The sequence below is a fragment of the Taurulus bubalis genome, assembly GCF_910589615.1.
Source record: "Taurulus bubalis genome assembly, chromosome: 8".
In the NCBI taxonomy this organism is placed as follows: domain Eukaryota; kingdom Metazoa; phylum Chordata; class Actinopteri; order Perciformes; family Cottidae; genus Taurulus; species Taurulus bubalis.
In genome coordinates, this window is record NC_136596.1 from 15,247,039 (window position 1) to 15,267,402 (window position 20,364).

General features: G+C 42.5%; 1 protein-coding gene across 1 annotated transcript in view; it reads right to left on the minus strand.

The window, feature by feature from the left end:
• The window catches only part of hectd4 (HECT domain E3 ubiquitin protein ligase 4), a gene marked incomplete at its 5' end in the record, with an annotated part of 34,201 nt that overhangs the window by 11,500 nt on the left and 2,337 nt on the right, over nucleotides 1–20,364 (minus strand). The window contains 46 exons of the mRNA XM_079222618.1: nucleotides 107–255; nucleotides 371–532; nucleotides 896–999; nucleotides 1,113–1,228; nucleotides 1,482–1,651; nucleotides 1,747–1,911; nucleotides 2,030–2,212; nucleotides 2,399–2,534; nucleotides 2,761–2,963; nucleotides 3,098–3,179; nucleotides 3,275–3,461; nucleotides 3,631–3,911; nucleotides 4,041–4,194; nucleotides 4,354–4,538; nucleotides 4,638–4,784; nucleotides 4,982–5,148; nucleotides 5,265–5,409; nucleotides 5,494–5,629; nucleotides 6,035–6,201; nucleotides 6,288–6,376; nucleotides 6,483–6,587; nucleotides 6,897–7,089; nucleotides 7,598–7,843; nucleotides 8,098–8,261; nucleotides 8,388–8,492; nucleotides 8,576–8,695; nucleotides 8,835–9,033; nucleotides 9,245–9,348; nucleotides 9,456–9,609; nucleotides 10,041–10,165; nucleotides 10,575–10,703; nucleotides 10,811–10,931; nucleotides 11,073–11,178; nucleotides 11,278–11,348; nucleotides 11,493–11,635; nucleotides 11,737–11,972; nucleotides 12,063–12,203; nucleotides 12,317–12,430; nucleotides 13,674–13,835; nucleotides 13,948–14,140; nucleotides 14,241–14,411; nucleotides 14,625–14,763; nucleotides 15,252–15,360; nucleotides 16,557–16,684; nucleotides 16,770–16,859; nucleotides 18,545–19,098. Of these exons, the coding sequence (XP_079078744.1) occupies nucleotides 107–255; nucleotides 371–532; nucleotides 896–999; nucleotides 1,113–1,228; nucleotides 1,482–1,651; nucleotides 1,747–1,911; nucleotides 2,030–2,212; nucleotides 2,399–2,534; nucleotides 2,761–2,963; nucleotides 3,098–3,179; nucleotides 3,275–3,461; nucleotides 3,631–3,911; nucleotides 4,041–4,194; nucleotides 4,354–4,538; nucleotides 4,638–4,784; nucleotides 4,982–5,148; nucleotides 5,265–5,409; nucleotides 5,494–5,629; nucleotides 6,035–6,201; nucleotides 6,288–6,376; nucleotides 6,483–6,587; nucleotides 6,897–7,089; nucleotides 7,598–7,843; nucleotides 8,098–8,261; nucleotides 8,388–8,492; nucleotides 8,576–8,695; nucleotides 8,835–9,033; nucleotides 9,245–9,348; nucleotides 9,456–9,609; nucleotides 10,041–10,165; nucleotides 10,575–10,703; nucleotides 10,811–10,931; nucleotides 11,073–11,178; nucleotides 11,278–11,348; nucleotides 11,493–11,635; nucleotides 11,737–11,972; nucleotides 12,063–12,203; nucleotides 12,317–12,430; nucleotides 13,674–13,835; nucleotides 13,948–14,140; nucleotides 14,241–14,411; nucleotides 14,625–14,763; nucleotides 15,252–15,360; nucleotides 16,557–16,684; nucleotides 16,770–16,859; nucleotides 18,545–19,098 (7,250 nt within the window). The remainder of the gene's footprint in view (nucleotides 1–106; nucleotides 256–370; nucleotides 533–895; nucleotides 1,000–1,112; nucleotides 1,229–1,481; nucleotides 1,652–1,746; nucleotides 1,912–2,029; nucleotides 2,213–2,398; nucleotides 2,535–2,760; nucleotides 2,964–3,097; nucleotides 3,180–3,274; nucleotides 3,462–3,630; nucleotides 3,912–4,040; nucleotides 4,195–4,353; nucleotides 4,539–4,637; nucleotides 4,785–4,981; nucleotides 5,149–5,264; nucleotides 5,410–5,493; nucleotides 5,630–6,034; nucleotides 6,202–6,287; nucleotides 6,377–6,482; nucleotides 6,588–6,896; nucleotides 7,090–7,597; nucleotides 7,844–8,097; nucleotides 8,262–8,387; nucleotides 8,493–8,575; nucleotides 8,696–8,834; nucleotides 9,034–9,244; nucleotides 9,349–9,455; nucleotides 9,610–10,040; nucleotides 10,166–10,574; nucleotides 10,704–10,810; nucleotides 10,932–11,072; nucleotides 11,179–11,277; nucleotides 11,349–11,492; nucleotides 11,636–11,736; nucleotides 11,973–12,062; nucleotides 12,204–12,316; nucleotides 12,431–13,673; nucleotides 13,836–13,947; nucleotides 14,141–14,240; nucleotides 14,412–14,624; nucleotides 14,764–15,251; nucleotides 15,361–16,556; nucleotides 16,685–16,769; nucleotides 16,860–18,544; nucleotides 19,099–20,364) is intronic.

A 20,364-nucleotide genomic window follows, 5' to 3' on the forward strand; every position in this document is an offset into this window, starting at 1 on the left:
CAGATGCACACACAGGAAAAACCACAAAATAGAAGAATAGCAGTCAGCACTCAAGTCAGAGACAGTGGTGGGAAGAGGATCTTGGTTAATATGCAGTCAAACATACTTATGAAACAGACATGTGCCGACAGGGTTGGTCCATGCTCCGTCCCTCTTCTCTGCCTCAGTGGCAAAACCAAAGGACACAATCGGGCCACTGTCCTCCTCAGAGTCTCCATAGGAGACAATTTCTATCTCCCAGTAAAAGGACGGGGCCTGCAGGGGTAAAAAGAAGAACATTAAAGACTTTGGGCAGGCTGCAGTATCAGTGCATGCTTTTATCCTACTACCAGAATAACCTGAGATGGCATAAATTAAAGCATGTGTCCACCTGAATTGGCACAGGACAGGTGGCGTAGATGAAGGTGCCTCTGGGCAGGCCTCCTCCAGCACTTGGATCAGCCAAGAAGGTGACAGAGGTCAGACGGGATGAGAACATGCAGGCTCGGACCGGAGGGAACACTCTGGATGGACACCAAGTGATCTCCTTGGGCTGACGAGAGAACCATATCAAAAGGAATGAGGAGAGAAGTGGGGACTATTTCATTGATCAAAATGTCTTTGAAGGTTGAGTTAAGGATTGCAGCAATATATTCATTTCATACTATAATAATCTGCCCTTTGCTCACTTTTTAAGACTGAAGATCTTTGCAGAGACATAAAAAGCAATAACTGAGCTTTTCTCTCATCAAACAAACAATAGTTTTTCTACCGTCTTCCTTAAAATGTTAAAATGTGTATTTCCAGGTGCATCCAGTCCACATGTATGCTACATGAGGGGGGTCTCTCATGCTGGAGTTGTCAGTTATAGAAATAAAAACAAAACCTATACTATAAATCTGTTAAAAACTCCCACCTGGCGTCTGTCCGTCTGCAGTGGTGGAGGAGGGGGCCGAGCACAGTCCCGGTACAGCATTCTGACTCTTTCACATTGAGCCTCGACCATGCCGAGACGCTCCCCTGCACAAGATGACAGAACTAAATGAAATATGTATTACAGACCAAATACACAGTATTGTACATGAATGTTTTTGGTTGCTCAAATGATCCGTCGTGCCAGTATGCATGCTCACCGGGGCTACATTCCTGGGCCACCAGGTTGAGAACTTCGACAGCAGCAGGACACTGCTGGATGAACTCCTCACAGAAGGAGCTATCCTCCAGGAGCTGCGCCATCACCAGACAGGATCTGAAAACCATTAAGAACGTGGGGATTTTTGTCCAATCTATGGTTTTGCAGTGCCATTAGATATTTTTTTTAATTTAATTTACAGAATCAGAGTTTCAAAAGGTTCCCACAATTTTAATAAAGCACATTAAAATAACACAACTCAAACAATCAAGGAAAACAAGTTAAAACTGATGACACCTTAGATGAGGGATAAAAAGAAAGGCAGACCTTTTCAAAGCACACATGCTGATCTACACAAATGTTCACTAACCTGGTTCTGATTTCAGCCAACAAGCGTACTGCAGCCATTACTGGGCTGGAGCCATCTCCTGTAGCTGGTAGAGAAGTGTGAATGGAGAGACTGCCCTCCTGTGGCAGAAGCATAGACTGCACTGCCTGTACCACCTTTTCTGTAATTGAGAGTTTATAGAGGGGGAGAGCCTGTTGGGGAAGGGTAGAAAAGAAGACACAAGTGAGATTGAAGCAGATATTTCCATAAAAATAAGGACTGTTGTGTTTAATGCTGAAACCTATACCTCAGATCTGGGTGTGCAGAGGCGTGATATAGGTACCGTCAGGATGTCTGAGGCTTGACAAGCTCTCCTATACTCGCAAGAAGGGAACTTCACAGTAGCGATGCCCTCCTGCTCATTGATGGACATAACTATGCCCACACTGCCCAGCACTCCTTTACCTACGACCTGGAGAGGAATCACAGGAACGATGTCAACATTTTCAAGCTTTTGGGGGAAAATGTTGAATTGTTTTTTTCTGGAGTGAAAGTACAGCATGTTCATCGATTCCTCTCCCTTCACTAACCTGGACTTCAGAGCCAATCTTAATCGTTTCTTTAAAGCCCCCAAGCGCACAAAGTGCAGCAACAGCTTGTCTGCCAATGGCCTGCAGCTTAGACAGTTTCCTGCCACTGCTGCTCCCATTCTCCAGAATACTCTCAGCATACTTCCCAAGCTGAGGGATAAACATCAGAGCCCTGGACAGAACCTACCACACACCCCAATGGAGAAAGCATTAAGTCTAATAGAAACAGCATCATATAGAACCACATTCAATCACTCTAAACAAAAATTCCGATTTTTTTTTTACAAACCTATATTAAGCAACAAGTTATCAATTACCATTAATGAGCAGAAATATTGTGATAAAGTCCAACACATAGTAGTTCTTTACCTTTTCAGCAGTGCTAGTCCAGATCTGAGCGGTGTTGGACTCTGGGGCAGTGAGCAGGCTATGCAGCAGAGCAATAACCTCAGCAGCCATACTGTTGGCAACATGACCACTGATGAATGGCCTGACAGGGTCCGATCTGTTCAAGATACATTTTAAAGTCAGAAAAAGTCACATAAACCGTTTGACCAGACAAAAATATACACATGTATTCACACACACACACACACACACACACACACACACACACACACACACACACACACACACACACACACACACACACGATGCAGTATGGCCATTACTAATTTTCTGACGCCTAGAACTGAATCATATATACAGGAAAATAATTATTGTTTATTTACCTGGCCAGATCAGCATTCCTGTCCCTACACACAGCGGTCTGAGCAGTTTTCTTTTTGTCTCCAGTGGTGACGCCTCCAGCGATCTCCTGGGCTACAGTCTCTACAGGTGGACCAACACTCACTATCAGACCAGACTGAGCCCACTTGTTGGCCTTCCTCAGGGCAGCAGCGGCCTCTTCTGTGATCACTTCACAGCTGCCACTCTAGAGATGGTTTGAAAAGGAAAGCATGTCAGGAGGACACTTGGAATGAAGCTACAGAACACACGGACATTCTCATATTGTTTTAGTATACACTTTTCAATTCTGGGTAATTTTTTCTTTTCAGTAAAACTGACCTTTGTCATATCTCTGTCCATCTTTACCACCTTTTCCATGTTCGCTCCAGTGCCAAGGCGAAAGGGACGTCCCTCTGAGCTGCTGCATTTTGGAGTGGACGGAAGAACACTCATGTCATAGAAACCCAGACTAAGCTTCCTAATGTGAAATGACAAAGACATTTGGGGAAAACTTACCTGAGAAGCGGTTGTAGGACCTCATGAGATGACTGGTCCTCTCTCTTGTGGATAAAGATTGATAGCTTGCCATCAACCGCCTCGCCTTCCTCTCCAACATCTTCAGACTTCAGAGCTCCTTTGGAACTGGCGCGGGACAAACTAGTGTCTGGCTCAGAAGAGCTGGGGGAGAGGAGGGTCTGACAGCCTGGTAAAAAAGATAATATTGTAAATATTAATAATTAGTGGGAGAAAATAACATTATTACTATCCAGCATTTTCTGAAATATAAAAGTTTTGATTAAAATACATTTGTTTTCAAGGGCAAACCGCGTCCACACACACATATGTAGTACTCCTGGGTGAGAGAAACCAACCTGGTACGACATAGTCTGCAAGCTTGGCTAGCAGCAAGGCAGCAATGCGCGAGGCAGGGTCACTCGCATCCTGTTGCTCAGCATCTAGCGTGTTAATTGAGTAGCTCCACGAAGGCAGAGCCACATTACCACAGTCCTCCACACTCATGAGAGGCAGGGCAGCTCGACATAGCTGCAGGATGATAAGCACCAGCTTTGGTGAAGGTCTCTGATCCAGCAGAAGAGACAAGAGCTTAGAAACACAAGCCGGTTGGCTCAGGATAGCTTTCCCTATGTGGCTCCTGAAATACAAAACAAAGGAACATATGTAACAATTTTATAAAATCATACAGAAATATATACAAATACATGATGATGTTCATACATGATGCAAACAAACACATCACCAAAAATATAGGACAAAGTTTTACCTGGAAAGGTCATTGAGCAGACTGAGCACATCCTGTAAGGCATCATTGCCAGCTGCCTGATTACCACAGCACTCTGTTGCTCTGGCCAGGTGATTTGTCAGCAAGCTGGATACTTGCCGTGCCAGACCAGAGTGCACTGCACCTGTAGACCCACCTTGAAAAGAGAAAAAAAAAAAAAATTACAAACCATTACAACAAACCACTAACGTTTTAGTGTGCAGCCATTGCCTCTGGCCATTTGAAAACATAATTCTTAATGTGCACTTCAAGACAAGTTCATATTTTTAGGTATATTGATCCAAGCATAACTTACCTTCCACCTTCTCCCACTCGATGCAGCGGTTAGCCAGAACCTGGAAAGCAGCCCAAGCCATGGTTGCCACCTTCTGCTTCTTGGTCTGCTTCTCATTCGAGCTGCATTCCCTCTGACCACTTAAACTACACAGGCTGTCCATGAGCTGGACCAGACCACTCCGAACCAGGCACTGCTCTTCACTCCTGTGACCACATGGATAACAAATGAGGGTAAGGCATCTGAAGGTTTAGTAATACAGAGACAAATAAAAAAAAGAGAGAATACAAGATGAATCATCTTGCCTGGTGTAGGGGATTGTGCAAAGCAAGCCAATACTGTTGGCACAAGCAATGGGGTAGCGAGCACATAGTGACACTACAGATGTCATGGTCTCCCCAAAGGCCTCCTGCACCTGCTCTACCATTCCACCACAGGTCAGCTCCTCAATCCTGGCACACAAACACAGATATATATATATATATATATGTGTATACGAACCAGCCACATTCAAGCATTGTTTCACAGTGACATTAAAATGTTTACATTTTGTAATATGAATACTACATTGCACACTCTTGCATTATAAATCAATTTGTGTACGTGTAGAGTAGGGTGTTGCCAGTGCTTATAGCCCCCTCTTTCTTACCGTGGGCCACCTTGCAGTACCATAGTCACAGGCCCCACCAGGTGGGTGACGCCACCAACTCTGACGGCAGCAGTGAGCAACTCCCTCATATGAACAAGCGCCTGCTTCCGTGTGGTGCCGCGTCTCCATCGTGTCTGCGCAGCAGACAGAAAACTGCTGCTCGACACCTACAGAAATAAAAGGATCTCAAAGTCAGACCAGAATTCACTTAAATATTGTCATGCAGCTATGGCAACAAAGAAGTCACTAAAAAAAAGAAGTGAGTGATGAGTAGGAGACTTACAGCCTGATCAGGAGTAGTTCCGATAAAGGCGAAGAGCTGCCCCAGCAGAACACTGTACGTTGGTTTGTCACGGCTGTCCTCGATGGCCAGAGACTGCAGCAGGGTAAATGAGCTGCTGCGATGACTGGTAGGGTTGTGCCGCCGTCTAAAAGGTTAAAAATTAATTCACCTCCAGTTCACTTACATGATCCTCAAAAATGAATTAGATCAAACAAAAATAGACAAATACCTTTGGGCTGCGTGTGTAAACTCCATGTCCTGGTTAGCAATCATCTCCAAGTCGGAGGGTGCTGACATGCTGCGTAGGAAGACTGGCTGCTTCACCATGGGGATCACTGACTTGGCGTCTGATACAGATTTTGAGGCTGGAACAAAAGGATTGTGGAGAAATTAGATGAGAATCAAAGTCACAGCCTTTTTGTCTGCCATGATGGAGCAACTCAAACGACAACCAATCATGCCTGAAAACAAAAAACATTGACAAATGAAAATATTTATTCACAAAAATAAGGCTGTGATACAAAATATATCTATCTAAAAATTAATTAAAGTCTGACTCCTGTATAAGTTACATAACTGTACCCATAAATACACAAGCTGATGGTTGTTTTAATAGTGAGAGTGTTTGACAACATGCAATTTAAACATCTGATTAAAAGGAACAAATCTCCAATCCCAACCCTGCTGCCCAACAAGGTTAGTTATTAATAATACATAATTACTAATTAGTAACATAAGAGCACACCTAAAAAGATATTGCGTACCTGGACCTGGTGTGCCAGCAGGTGTGGTGGTGAGGCTTCTGCAATGTGGAGCAATGGTAACATGGAGCAGCAGCTCAGTGCGGTTCATCAGACTCTTCACTAGTGCCTTAGTTTTGGCCAGTGAAGTGCTACTTCTGAGATGCATGGTGTTCACCTCTTGAAAGAACTTATCCCTGTAGTTGCAGACATGTAATGTTACTACACAATGTGACCCATGATATCTCTTCCAAGTGCAAGGATTTTTTTTTGTATTACTTGCCTCAAACCAAGGACGACATTTTCCAGATCACTAAAATCTAGTGGGACCTCCTTCAGGGAGCAAAGTAGTTCCAGCTCCTTAATTTTGTTCTGATAAAACAGCAACAAAAACGAGATATGAATATCAAAGCAAATGGTTGAGGTAATGGTATAATCTCTTGAGGAAAAGTTGGTAATTGTGTGAAGAACAGGATACCTCAAAGAAGTGGTAGTCGTGAAAGAAAGGAGTGTTGTTCTCCAGCTTTCCCTGCTGGGCCTCCTCTACCTCATTCTGCCACTTCTGTTCCAATTCTCCAACACTCTGAAAGTAACACCAGAGACAATTAAACACAGAGTAAGACTCCCAGCAAACTTCCAACAGCATGCTGGTGATTAAAGATATTATAAAAAGGTGACATAAATGTTGCTGTTCAATTCCCCATTAATAACATTGCCTGTGGCCAACAAAACATACTTTTTAAACTATTGAAACTTTCTTTAACAGCCTAATTCAAAACAGTCAATATGGCAAATATGCATAGTGTGCACAGTGCGCCTTCAACAAATGGCAAGCAAATGTAACTTCAGTATAATAATTGATAAAAGCCTTACTGTGTTAACAGAAGCTCACCTGCAGCTGACGCTCCATAGCATTGATCTTCTTGAAGGTCTCAGCCATGATCTTACAGACCAGGTCATACTCCTCTGCATGGTCCTCACGGTACTGGTAGTTGACAAGTGACTGAAGGGCATCCACCAGGCTGAGGTGTTTTATGACACAGGATACAATAACCTCCTCCATAACATCTGGCCTGATCACCTCCCTGACAGAAAACAATTGTTTGCGTAAAAAAAGTTATGATTTTGGCAAGAAAACAAAAGTTTTACATGGTCACTGAAATTTTAAAGCTATATTACATTCCTTATCCCAAAAGCAAACAAACGATGGCTGTTATGAATGAGAAGAGCTGCAATACCGAGAGGAAAACTATTGATGAATACTGAAAAAAGCCATGGGAATTAAATCAATCATTTACTGTATGAACAAAGTTCAAAGACATACAAAAGTCAAAACTTTCTATTTGTGATCAGAATCCCAAGGACTTAAAGGGGATATTCTGATCATCTGTAAAACAGTTTACATTTTTAAATATGTTAAATACATTTACAAAACTGTAGGCTTGGATCTGTACATTTCTGTACACTGCAGTCGCAGTCTAAGAAAATGTTTCTTCAACTCTCCTTAGTTTTCTGTACTATTTTTCTTCTTTCTATAAACAGCGATGATGCTACATGCATACCCTGTGTACCGTGACAGCATGACCCTCTTACTTGATGCTGGGACGGAATTGCGGTCGAGCCCTTCCAGACACCTCTCGTAGCCTACCCATGATGCCTGGAGGGAGGCGGATACGAGGTAAGTCAAAGTAAGTCCCAGGCATGAGGCCTGGGGGTGGGATGAGCACATCCGACGGGTACGTGAACTCCCGATCCTCCTCAATAGTGAGTGGCAGAGGGGAAGGGCTGGGCGTGAGAGCAGGAGAGATTGCACCATTTGCCTCCACCTGCCACTGACACCTAATGAAAAAAAAAACACACCCGTCATCAGTCTGTCATCTTGGCTGCTAAATGATTTAAATGAAATACCACTGAATGTGTACTAAGTGTGTATATTGTTATGCACTAATCACAAAGCCAAATTCCTTGTATGTGCAAACGTACTTGGCAATGAACCGTTTCTTATTCTGATTCTTACATTGTACTATATTTATCACACTCGCAATCAATATCACTTGGAGACATTTAGTATTTTTTTCATTTAACTGTGTCACCTTTGCAGCAGCTTTGAGCAGAGCAAATCCTGGCAGGCTTCCTCCTCTCTTGTCACCTCTGGCCCGTTATAGAGAATGCGGAGCATTGAGCAAGCCAGCACTGACAGACCCAGGGCAAGGTCTGCCAAGAAGGGGAGGCCTCCAGAGACATCCTCAGATGACTCCTGAAAACAAAAACAAATAGCATCCTCAGAATAAGCTGTTGTTCTTCATGTTCCACACTGACAGCCAGTTTGATTTAACAACAGTATTACAGACATTTGGGACATGCCAGTGCTCACAAGTTTTACCTGAGCTCTGACAGTGCAGGAGAACCCCCACATGGCTTTATCGGGGGTGTTGTGTTCACGTCCACTCCTCATCTCAAAGGAAAACATCACTGTGTCTCCTTCAACCTAAAACAGGACACAGACAAAATGTAGCTCTTCAAGAATGTATGTGCTCACAGTACTTGTTTGCGTAAAACAGCTTATTTTACCTTGACAAGGTCTTTGGGCCATCCTGTCCCTAAGACACTGCGACTGCCATATCCCAGAGTGTTCCCTCCATACTCTGTTACTTTACGACTGTTGGTGTTGGGACCAGCATAGATAACCAACTAAAACATCAGAGAATACATTTAGTGCAAAATATCCCCAACAGGTGTTTTGCTATGCTTGAAAAATTGTACACAATGTATGTAAGAGTTCCAGGAGGTGATGGCCATTGGACCTACAGTGTATTGTGAGAGTCAGTACCTTGTCATAGTCATACTGTGAGGAACAGCGAGAATCAAAACGAAGGTACAGACAGCGGGCCCCTGGAATGTGTACCGTCTCCTTGAACTTGTAATTGTCCCTCACAGGGTGCACCGTCTCTACCGTCTTCCCAGCAGCCCATGGGGCAGGGATCTTCAGCCCAGTCAGGAAACCAGGCTCCTCCTGTTCGTCAAGTATTCTAATATCAAGGAAACAAATAAATTACTGGTTTTAGAAAACAGAGTTTGTGAGAGACAAAACAGCTGACACTTAGGTTAACCTGAGCTCTTCTATGATCATTTATTTATCAAAATACTTAATTATGCAGCAAAGGGATACAATATATAATCAGGTGGATTTAATGACAATTAGTTGTGAGCATTCTCATGGTGGACCTTCAGAAAACGTACTTGTCATCAGCAACACATGCCTTCGCCCCCAGCCCAAGTGAACCACCCATAAGTGGAGGGTCTTCAGTGAAAAGTGGCGACTGAGTCTTTAGTACTAGAGCAGTCTGGAAAACAGAGATTGGAAATAAATACTTGAATGATGACTACTTTTTATACTCAAGAACCTTAAATTGAATACAACAATTGCCTTTTGGACTGGCAAGACTCCAACCTGGCTGGTGTAGAGGACCAGCTGCACCAATTGAGGCATGAGGGCGTCAGCAAGAGTGAGGGTCTGCAGGTTGGGGTGCATCAAAGAGGTGAGCAACACTGGCAGCAGGTGCCCAAGCATGGTGGCCTTGGTTACCTGTTCCAGGCCTTTCAACCTGAACAACAAGAAGAGAGAAGGCACACATGTAATGTTAGGGTGATTAATCCAAGGGAAAAAAAACAAGACAAGAAATAGGGATATTTGTAAGGTAAAACAAAGCCACAGTAATTTAAAAGATCTGCAGCCATAAATTATTTATTGCACCCTCTTTTATTCTTTCAGAGGCTGCATCATTACCCAAATTTAGCGAAATCTTGTTTCACAGTGCATTAGAGCCAACTAAAAGAACAGTCTGGTTGTATCTGGTGGTCAGTGACATGGTTTTATGATAGTACAGATGACACCAAAGATTAACATTAAAAGTCTGCTCATGCAATATAATAAAATAAGTAGTAGATAACTTGTAGATTTTAAGAAGGTATCCAGTAACAGTCATTTCCCACCCTGAAAAGTTAATTTTTTTCAAAGATGCAGTTAAAGGTTCACCTTGTTTCTCTGTCAGCGATGTCACTGTTAATGAGAGCTGTGGTCACCTGCTGCAGGGTCTCCAGCACTTCATCACATCCCACCAAGATCTTGGTGGCAAGGGATAGGATACTGCTTTGCAGCTCCTGAGGACCACACACACACATAATATGCCCAAATTTACGTAACACGGCTTTCAAGATTTCCAATGACCATCATGCAATAAGGAAGTTAATACAAACATAATTTATTTACTTTTATGTCTGCATACTAAAACAAACATTCAATCTGAGCTGTTTGATTACATGAGACTGTTCCGCTTTCATACTTTTATCAGTAACCATGATTAGTGATAAGAAGAAGACACAACACGCCCTTCGTTACTATAGCACTGTTAACGGATATTATTATGAGTGCAATGAGCACAAATTACTATGCAGTGCAGTAAAAGAACATTCATCTCCCATTGCTCCGTTTGGTGGGTTGGTCTCTCATTGACAGACACACAACAGAATCCACGTGCACAGAGGTAGGGGTATTTAAAGGGGTGTTTACCTGTACCTTGATTGTTTCCCCTTGTATGGAGCTGTCACTGTCGTCACTATCATCCGGACGGATGAGAATGGTGTTACTGAGGAGGTGGTTCTGAACAGCCATGAGGTAGCGGAGACTAGGTGAGACCACCTACAGAGAGGGAAAACCATCTTTAGTTTGTACAAGTGAAATCCCACAAAACATGTGATCTTAATCAACACAGATGACATTTCGTTCTGCTGAACTGAGAGTCATACTGGCACAGTGGAGAGCAGCTTCTGGAAGTCGTCTCGAGCGACAGTCTGACATTTCGTAATGACGAGGCAGGATTCTCGTACTACAGTCTTGAGGATACAATGCAGCAGCTCATCATTCAATCTGTAAAAGAGAGAGATTTTTAGGATAGACCTACAGGGAATAAACTTGTATTTTTAAGCTATGATAGGACATTGTTCTGCACCATTATCAAAGGCTATTGGAAATTATATTGCACTCTATAGTTACAGAATAGCCAATTACCTGTAGTACTCCTCTTCTTCACTCCCAAATCTATTCTTCTGCAATTGGTCTGCCAAGTTGGTAAGGATAACATCACGAAGTTGAGACAGGCCACTGTTCCTTTCACCTGAGTGTCACATAAAAATACACAGAATATTAGCTAAGTTCACCACAAATCAGTTTAAATGGCAGTTGTATTGAAATGTGTCTTTACTGTCATAGTCACCCTCAGTTAAAACCAGTTTTAGCAGTTTGTTGAGTTCAGCCTCCCCCTGATACAAAGTATTCAGGCCTGAACTACAGAGACAGAGAGAAAGTAAACAAAGAAAGCCTATGTGAATACCATTGACCCTGATTATGTAAAACGCCATTTTAACTATTACTTCTGTTTATACCCATTAGACACATACAATCTCTATACATGTGGAATATCCAGCTTACCTGATGGCCAGGCACACTTCTCTCTGAATCTCTGCTCCGATCTGATCCTTTGGAGCCATGAGTAGCTGCCACAGGAGTAGGCCTGAACGACGCACACTTTCCCTATTCTGCTCTGAGTGAGGATTGAAAAACCTAAACACCACCTGTACAGAACAGAGGAAAAAACAAAACAAAAACAACTGAAAAACACAGAAAATTTAGTCATTTTTCAGCAGAACTGCCCCCGGCTAAACCGCTAACTAACCTGGAACACCACCAAGATGCAGCGGATTATGCATGTATCTCCATTGACCATGGCCTTCTCCATAATGTCACAGATGCTGCTGAAGTGACGGGCCTCGATGGGATGCTGTTTACCCAGTAGGGCCCCCAGGGGCAGGCTGTTGCTGCTTGCCGCTAGCAGGTTGAGCTGATGGATACACATAGCACCTACATGATGAAGCAGCTGGTTGATCACCTCGCCAGTGGCCACTGTTTCCTCTGTGAAAGGACAAGTTTTGCAGATGTTAAAATTTCTGACTTGAGCTGATACAAAGAGCATCTGGTGGTTTCCAGGCAGTATTTATCTACCTTTGGGTTCTTTGATGACATGGCTGACACCGAGCCTATGGCACACATGATGAAAGGCTTGGTTCCCAGGGTTGCACCATTGATCTATGTAATCACTGGAGCAGGTCCAGATCAAGTTGTTCAGTGCGTCATAACATGCTCCTAAGAAGACAAAAATTACAGAATGATACGTCATTTAAAATGGCCATGCATTGTGTGACTATTCTCTGCGAGCTTGACACATAAGAGTAGGATGTAACAAAGACTTAGCTCACCTAGCCCCGCCACCTGGGCTCCCCTGCCTAAAGAACTTCCAGGCGCATCAATGAGGTCTGCACGGCTGCTGAACTGACCGTCAGCCAGGTTAAAAACCAAGCTGGAAGCTAATACTAAGCAAAGATGTAAAGTTAGGCTTAGTGAATAAAGTCATTAATTGTATAGAACAAATCATTGGGGGGGTTCTACAATAGTTTTTTTAAACAAACCATGTCCTTGATTATTCAATCACAAATAATTACATTTATATTTTAACATGAATTTTTTCAATCACTATCTTCCCCGTCTCAAAGTCCGCTTTGCCAAAAGATATCGTGCCAATGATATTGATAAACATGCCCTTAATGTTTTGCAGCTTAGTGCATTTGCCTTTTCTGACTGCAATTATCCACATGGCAAAGTGTAAATAAGCTTGAACCCAATGGGTCAGTTGTGTGGGGTCAAGCAGAGCCAGAAGCTCGTCAATGTGCTGGCGATTTGGGCCGGGCTCAGTTCATATAGACCAGGCATGGGTCGGACTCGACCGCATGTGAGTGGAAAATACATAATTAATGATTAAAATCTGAATTATATTAGACTTTTTTTCTCACCGCAGCAGAAACAACAAACGTGTCTCCCCATTAAGAAAGATGCTGTGTGCATTTACGCGAGGGGCATCACAGCGCAAGTTCTTACTTCTTAAGTTATTTTCATAAAAATACACGTAGGGGAGTTTTAATCATTTATTTATCATTAAATAAATGTCATTGCGTCCTGTAACTGCATCCCAAAATTGTGCTGACACCCATTATGTGATTCAGTTACACCAACTCTCCAAAGACGAGGAACATTTTAGTGGAACTGCGCTTAGCGCTACTCTTTGTGAATTGGAAAGTTTTTACAGTGAAGCTTATTTGCATAAAAAGGGACAGATTTTACGCAAGATTATGCACAATATCTAATTGAAACATGTGGACAGGAACACAGAGACGCTTGGCAGCATAGTTATGCAGGTATTTCACACTCTGCAGGTGCTTTGCGAATCAAGCGTTCCTCTTTTGTCTTAGTTGTACAGTTCTAGCGTCACAAAAGCCACGCAATCCTTTTGTGAATTTACCCCTCGAATGTGCTATACATATCATAAATTCTTACTGGACTTCATGCTGCAATCAGACTGTAATCAGAATAGTTGCTCTCCACCAGCAGTTTAACATGATGTTAAATACTTAGTTTACTTCTTTTTTTTAAGTCTTTGTAATGTATCTTTACAATAGAGTAAAAATTGAAATCACATTAGCTCTAACTTGAGAAAAACTTATGACAAAAATAACTCAACACTGAGGATTTCTGTCTGTGTGCCTGTGTGTGTGCTCTTACTTTTGAGAGAGGACAGGCTGCTGGTACCTCCAAATAGGGAGCGTGTGGCAGAGCTCCCAGACACACCAGGAGGCGAGACCAGCATCACTAGATAGGTTCCACACACATACATCGGGGTCTTTCTCAAGGTCTTTAGAGGGAGTCCACAGCTAGTGTTCACAGCTATGAAAGAGTTAAACAGAAAAGTGTCACCAGAAAATATTATATTCCATATGTATTGCACATTGAAGGACATATGATTTGTGGATGACTAAAAGTTGTGCTGATGAATTACCAGACTGTTCCTCTTTGACAGTGTTGGTGATTGCAGAGCCTGTGAGAGCAGCCAATGTGGCAGAATGGGAGGCCCGGAAGCGTGACATTCGACTCAAGAGAAGCTCATTCAAGCACTTTGAAGACTCGCCTTCCTTGCGAGTTAGAATAACCCTCTCCTGCAAGATGTCTGCAACACACAACCCTGTCTGTGTCTGCACCATGGACAGGGGGGAAGAGAAGACATCAAGGATGGAACACAGACGTAAAAAAAACACTGAAACCACTGTATATGGCAGGGCATATACTACTCACAGACAAGAGAAAGACATCCATGAAGACAGAGTGGCCTTTCTGTGTCTTCTCATTGAGACTGGCTGGGGACCAGATCCAGTACAGGTAGGTCCCATCTGAGCAGAGGTGCAGCGTGGTCATGCTGCTGCCCACAGGGAAGTGGTGGGCTGGCATGGGCACAATCTGGCACACCTGAAAATCACACAGTGAACATAAGCCCTAGCTATGGCTATGCTTTTCATTTTAACTAAGAGCTGGTTTTAATTTTAATCACCACATTGGACTGAACTTAGCTTTAGCTTTATGATCAGATCATTTTGCACACAAACATCAAGACTTACAAAGTCTAATTTACTGAATTCAACATAAAATACAAAATAGTCATGAAATGAAAGTATACAGTACCTGGAGGGTGAAGGGGTCAATGACCTGGCACAGCTGATGAGGCTTGGCATCAAGAGAGGAGGGACGGTGGAGTAGGCGACCGCTGCAGAACACCACCCAGCCAGGCTCCAACTCTTCATTTCGACAGTACACAAAACCCCTGCACAAACACAGAGCATCTATTTACGTGTTCTGGACGTGCACTAATTGAACACATGAAGGTGGACCTTTTTGTCAAAATCCCAATTCTTCCAACAGAATTAAGCCTCTTGTTTACCCTATTCAGTCCTGACAATGACAATTAATTAAGAGTAGATCCTTCAAGAAAGAGTTGCCGTACTAGTTCAAAGCTACAAATCTAAATGTTCGTATGCAATTGCTAAGATTTGTACTGCCACCGTGTGCCCTCTGCTTACAAACTGGGACATTTGCTGCCACAGCATGGAATAAAATAAAAAAATCAATCAAAGACAGAGGGAGGATGTGACTGTGTAATGCAGATATTGGTTTGAAAATGTCCAGGAAATAACACAGTGCAAAGTGGTGCATAAATGATCAGGGATATTTCTAGTGTTCACCCTCTCTTTCTTTCTTGATATTCTCTGAATTCTGCTGATGATAGGCAGACAAGAAGGAGAGTCACATTACCTCAGTGTCCCATGTAAACCAGAGCCCAGCTTGCTTAGTCCTCTCCCAGATGAGTTAGTAGTATACAGATAGAGCCCGTCTGTGGCCAGACAGCGCCCCAGGTCGGTGTCTGCAAGACACAGGGACAATGGATTCAATATGAGGGCAACAACAGACAAAAAAGTAGGGGGAGGTAGGGAAGAAGTGAAGAGTGGGAACAGAGAATTTGGGTGCTGAACAAGGTCAAGGCACCTGTATGCTTTGCTTAGTTATTCCATATAACTAGACTGTAATGCCTCCAGACATCCACATCTAGTAATCTCATGTCAGGTTACCTTAAAATGTAAATACCTCTCAGAAACGCCACTATGATAGGAACCCTCCCGTTTGCTGGAGAGGATGTGGGAATCAAAATGCAAACCATTATCATATTTTCTGGGATTGCCCTGCTATCACAGACTATTGGAGAGGGATACACACCACCCTACAGAACATGTTTGAAGGTGAAATACCTCTGGAAAGTAAGACCATGTATCTGGGATATTTACCTGACACAGTCAAAAAGAGTATTTAGTATTTAATAAATGTACTGCTTGTGGCCGGTAAAAAGACTCTCACCAAGAAATGGTTATCACAAGAGAGTCCCACTCTGAATACATGGATGGACATTACAATGGACATTTACAACATGGAAAAGATAACCGCATCTGTCAACCACAAACTGGAACAATTTTTGGGATATTGGAAAAAAAATGGGTTGCATACGTGGCACCCCATAGACCTGATTTTGTTTTCATGGATCAATGAATGTACAATGGAGAACAGATCGCTCCTTAGTTATAAACATTGTTTTTCTTTTTGTTCTTTGTTTCATTCTGTTTCTTTTTGTTGATTGTTCTGTTTTTCACCCCTTGTTCTATATGCACATGGCTAGTATGAGCATCATCGGGGAGGTCAATTGTCTGAAGAGCATCTGTAGATGTCTGATTGATGCCTACTACCAATACAAAAAAGAATGATTGAAATTTTGTTTTACTTTAAATTAAAATGTAACTACGTGAACCTGTTCTATGAATATACTGTATCTCCTGAATCTTCTGATATATGTATTCACCTTCAGAAAATGTATAACAGAAAGCTGGGCAGTATTAAAAAGGGGCAATATGACATGCCCAATCCTCTATTTGTAAATTGGAAAACAAGACATGTGACCAAGACATAATTCATTACTAACAGCTAAGAGAACTGCATCTGCTGGGGCTAGTTTTTTTAATGTTTTATAAATGTAGAGGCTGTTCACACAAAAGTTTTTAGAAAGATTTTTACCTTTACTCTCTGCTCCTCCAGCAGAATTATCAGGTGTAGGCAGCATGTCCTCAAAACCCCAGGACACACTGTGTTTGCCTCCCAGAAGGCAGGATGGAGAGCCTGGGCCTCCTTCTAGGAGCAAAAGTCTGAAACAGGAGAGATACAGGGTGGTTAAACGTTGGGAAAGTTAGTTATGTGTATCTTTAAAATGAACCAGAATACTGCCCTCACCTGTACAGGACATCTGACACAGGGAGCTGGCCCAGATCACTTTGTTTCTGCAGCAGGTGAACTGTGTGGATGAAGGTCTTCAGAGATCCCCTGGAGAATAGTTTAGCAGATTAGTAAGGAGGCCGTAGCATGAAACATAAGTACAAGCTCATTGTTAAGCATTTCTGGAATTGTAAGTGGAATAATACTCAGCTTGAATTATGGAGGGGATTTGATATAATGGGAATTAAAATGCTATGTGTTTTTTAAACTGAACGAAAAACAATTTTCTATCATAATCCAGCAGAGAGTATTTTGCACTGCAACTCTTAGCAGGGTGTAATGAGCAACCTACTTAAGTTTATGCAGTGTCCATTTACGGCTTCGCCTCATCCAAGACTGAACTATTAACTTAACATATTCAAAAAATTCTAGCTTCAAGGAGAATATCTATGCGAGAAGAGGTCTGCTGAAATGCTATTCTGGCATTCTCTGGTGAAAAAGAAGTGAGGTAGTAGGAGATAGTCAACAACAAGATAGTATTTAATACAATGTCTATAGTGATTACATAGCTTTTACTGCCAACAACCTTATATGCCACCAAAATTGCGTGGCAGCAAGGGAGCTGACAAATTTCAACTTGTGTATCACCAACATGTCACAGTGTTACTGGGAAACTGGTATGATCCAGGGAAAGCCTGCCATGTGCTGTCGGAGGTGCATGTTTTCACTGATTCATGTTCCACAGTCGACACACACAGATGAGTCATGAGTCATAGTCCCTTCTCCACCTGTAAATATCTTATCAACAACTGATGTCAATGTGCATGGCTACGCAGTCTGTTTGCATACTTTACCTACTCACAATGTGAATTGTATAGCCGACCCCATCAGAAGTGAGGGGTAGTAAAGCTGATAGCTCTTTAATTAGCACCCACTGTTGGTGAAAAGGGCTGGATGATTCCCCACAACAAAGAGCTCTCAGTCCTAACAGAGGCTGAACAAAGAGTGGAGAGTTCTGGTTTTGACATGTCAAGATCAGTTGTCACCAGCAGAAGTCAGAGTTCAGGCGCAAATGCATGAAAACAAGCACATTCTGCTCTTTTGCAGGTTAGGTGACAAACACACAAAAAGAATCGCGCCACTGAGCAGACAAAGTGCCCACTAATTTAAGTACAGTATGTATGTTTCAGCGGCACCGTACGGATCTCTCCTCACGGTTGGACACACATGTGAACCGAGATTTAATTAGACAGTTTAACTGTCCTTATCATTTCCATTGTGTGTTTTTATGAAGAAGAAAAAAACTCTATAAAATAATATTATAACAAAGTAATAGGATAACATTTAGAATGTATGATAGTTTACACTGACTTCAAAGCACTTGAAAAGGTTTTTGGGATGGTGGCAAAAAAAAAGAAAAAGGTCTGGAGCCTTGTAGACCAGCTGCTATAATCAAACAATAAAAGGGATCTATCTGCTAATATGGATCATCAATGGGGATCGGGGATCTCTAAAAGTTTTACTTACTTCCTTTTTTCTTTTGTGCTGATCCGAATCATGATCCTATCCGTGATACAATCGGAACCGTGAGTTTTATGATCCGTTGTATTTATTTCTCAATGAGTTATTGTTACTTGTGTATAAAGTAACAATAGGCCTTCTGTGAAGTGTTTGGCTACTCTAATAACCTTTTACCAAATGTGGTTGGTTTAATACACTGTCTACAAGAGCCAACCAAGGGTTCCTAAGAATTAGGATGGGGGGGATGGCAAGGAGGAAATGTATGGCCTCACCTGGCACAGGCAAGTGCTACAAGTGCAGCAGCAGCGTTTTCCCTTTGTCTGTGTGTGTGGAGGATTTGCGTATGAGCTTGTCCCTGTGGTTGGCCTGACTCCTTGGCACCATCTTCCAGCCAAGAGCAAAGCAGCCCCTCAAGGCCATTGAGGCAGTCAGCAGGCTCTTTGCTGAGGCTGAGTGGCTGGCAATCCCGGAGGCAAGACAGCAGTACCTCTGCTGTGACACCGCAGAGCGCCGGGTCACTGCGAGTCTGGGACTGCAAAAGGGGAAAGACCAGCAGCAGGCCGACACGGGAGGTGAAGGGCGCCTGCTCAGGTTGCTGTAGCAGACCTTGCCTTTTGAGCAAGGCCAAGGTCTCCTCATCTGCCCCTCCAGTCCCCTCCCGGTCCTGCTGCTCCTCCAGGGCCAGCTGCCGCTGCGCCCCCCACAGGCCACGCAGAGCATTGAGTCGGTACTCCAGCAGGCGTGCATATGCATTGCTCTGATTCCCACAGACAGCGCGCAGACGTTCAGCGAGCTCTACTGGGTTCTTCGTCTCAAATGTTAGAATCTGGAGAACAGGGGAAGATAGCAAAGACGAAAATAAGTAAAAAAGGTTTACTTCAACTTTTTAGAAAAGAATAAACTTCCGAGATGGCAGACACAGCATGGGATTACTGAGCTGGTCTCTCAAATGCTAATTAAGTTTTCCACTTCAGAGGGAATTTTCACTCAGAAATATGAATCAAAATATAAAAGAAAAGCAAAGCAGTGTAAAATGTAATTAGCTGATTTACCTAACACGTTATCTATAGTCTATATGCTTAAACAGCAAGATGATGAAAAACATTTGAGACTGCCGTCTTGAAACAAAAGAACGGGTAGGGATGGTCTACCATCAGTAGATACAAAAATAAACTGTTTTGTCGACATGGTACCTTACATTATAGACTAATATGCAGTAAATTATTTCGCGAAAACTTTGTTAATTATGTCCTACATGGCTAGAATTCATCGGTAGAACTTCCAGTATTTCCACAGTAGAACTATGAATCACCTCCACAGAATAAACTCTCATGCCTACAGTTCCTTGTACTGTGAAATAATGGTCAGAGATAGCACGGCACATTTGGGATAGCCTATCACAAGTGAAACAATGTGCTTTATGTGCACTTAGGCAGCATTTCAGATATTGATTACACTCTGTGGTCAAAGAATCATGGACTAGAAAAGAAATCCATTATACTATTTAGCATGCAGGCACAATTTGTATTGATTCAATTTCAGAAATGCTACTAATGTTACAGTAACACGCCTTGACTAGATGCTGGGCCTTCTCCACCTGACTGCAAAACACTGCTTATGTGTAAAAATAGTTAGCATCACAACACCTACGACAACAGCACAGAATGACCAAACCAGTCAGTCTTGAAAATGGACACGGAGGTAATCAAAACTTGACCAATAAGAGGACCGAATATGTTTTGGACTTTGAACTACCATACACAGGAAGAACATGGCTACTTTATTTCTATGCAGATGTGCTATATAAAATGTGAAAGTGGTTGTTCTTTGTTGTAGGTCACCATGACTAGCACTATTAGAATATACGTAAAAGGAAATATTGCCTGCAAAGATTAGATGTCTAGAAGTAAAACACTGCACTAATTCATGCATGCTGCTAAACCAAACAGTGGTACTCTTAACAGCATTTTGTTAATTTTCCCAAGAGAAAACCAGCTGTCAGTTATCCTGCCTTAACCAGTAAATACACATTGGTTCTTCTTGTTCTTGAGTAGTTTAAACATAACACACTGAGTTCAGAAAGAAGCTGTGT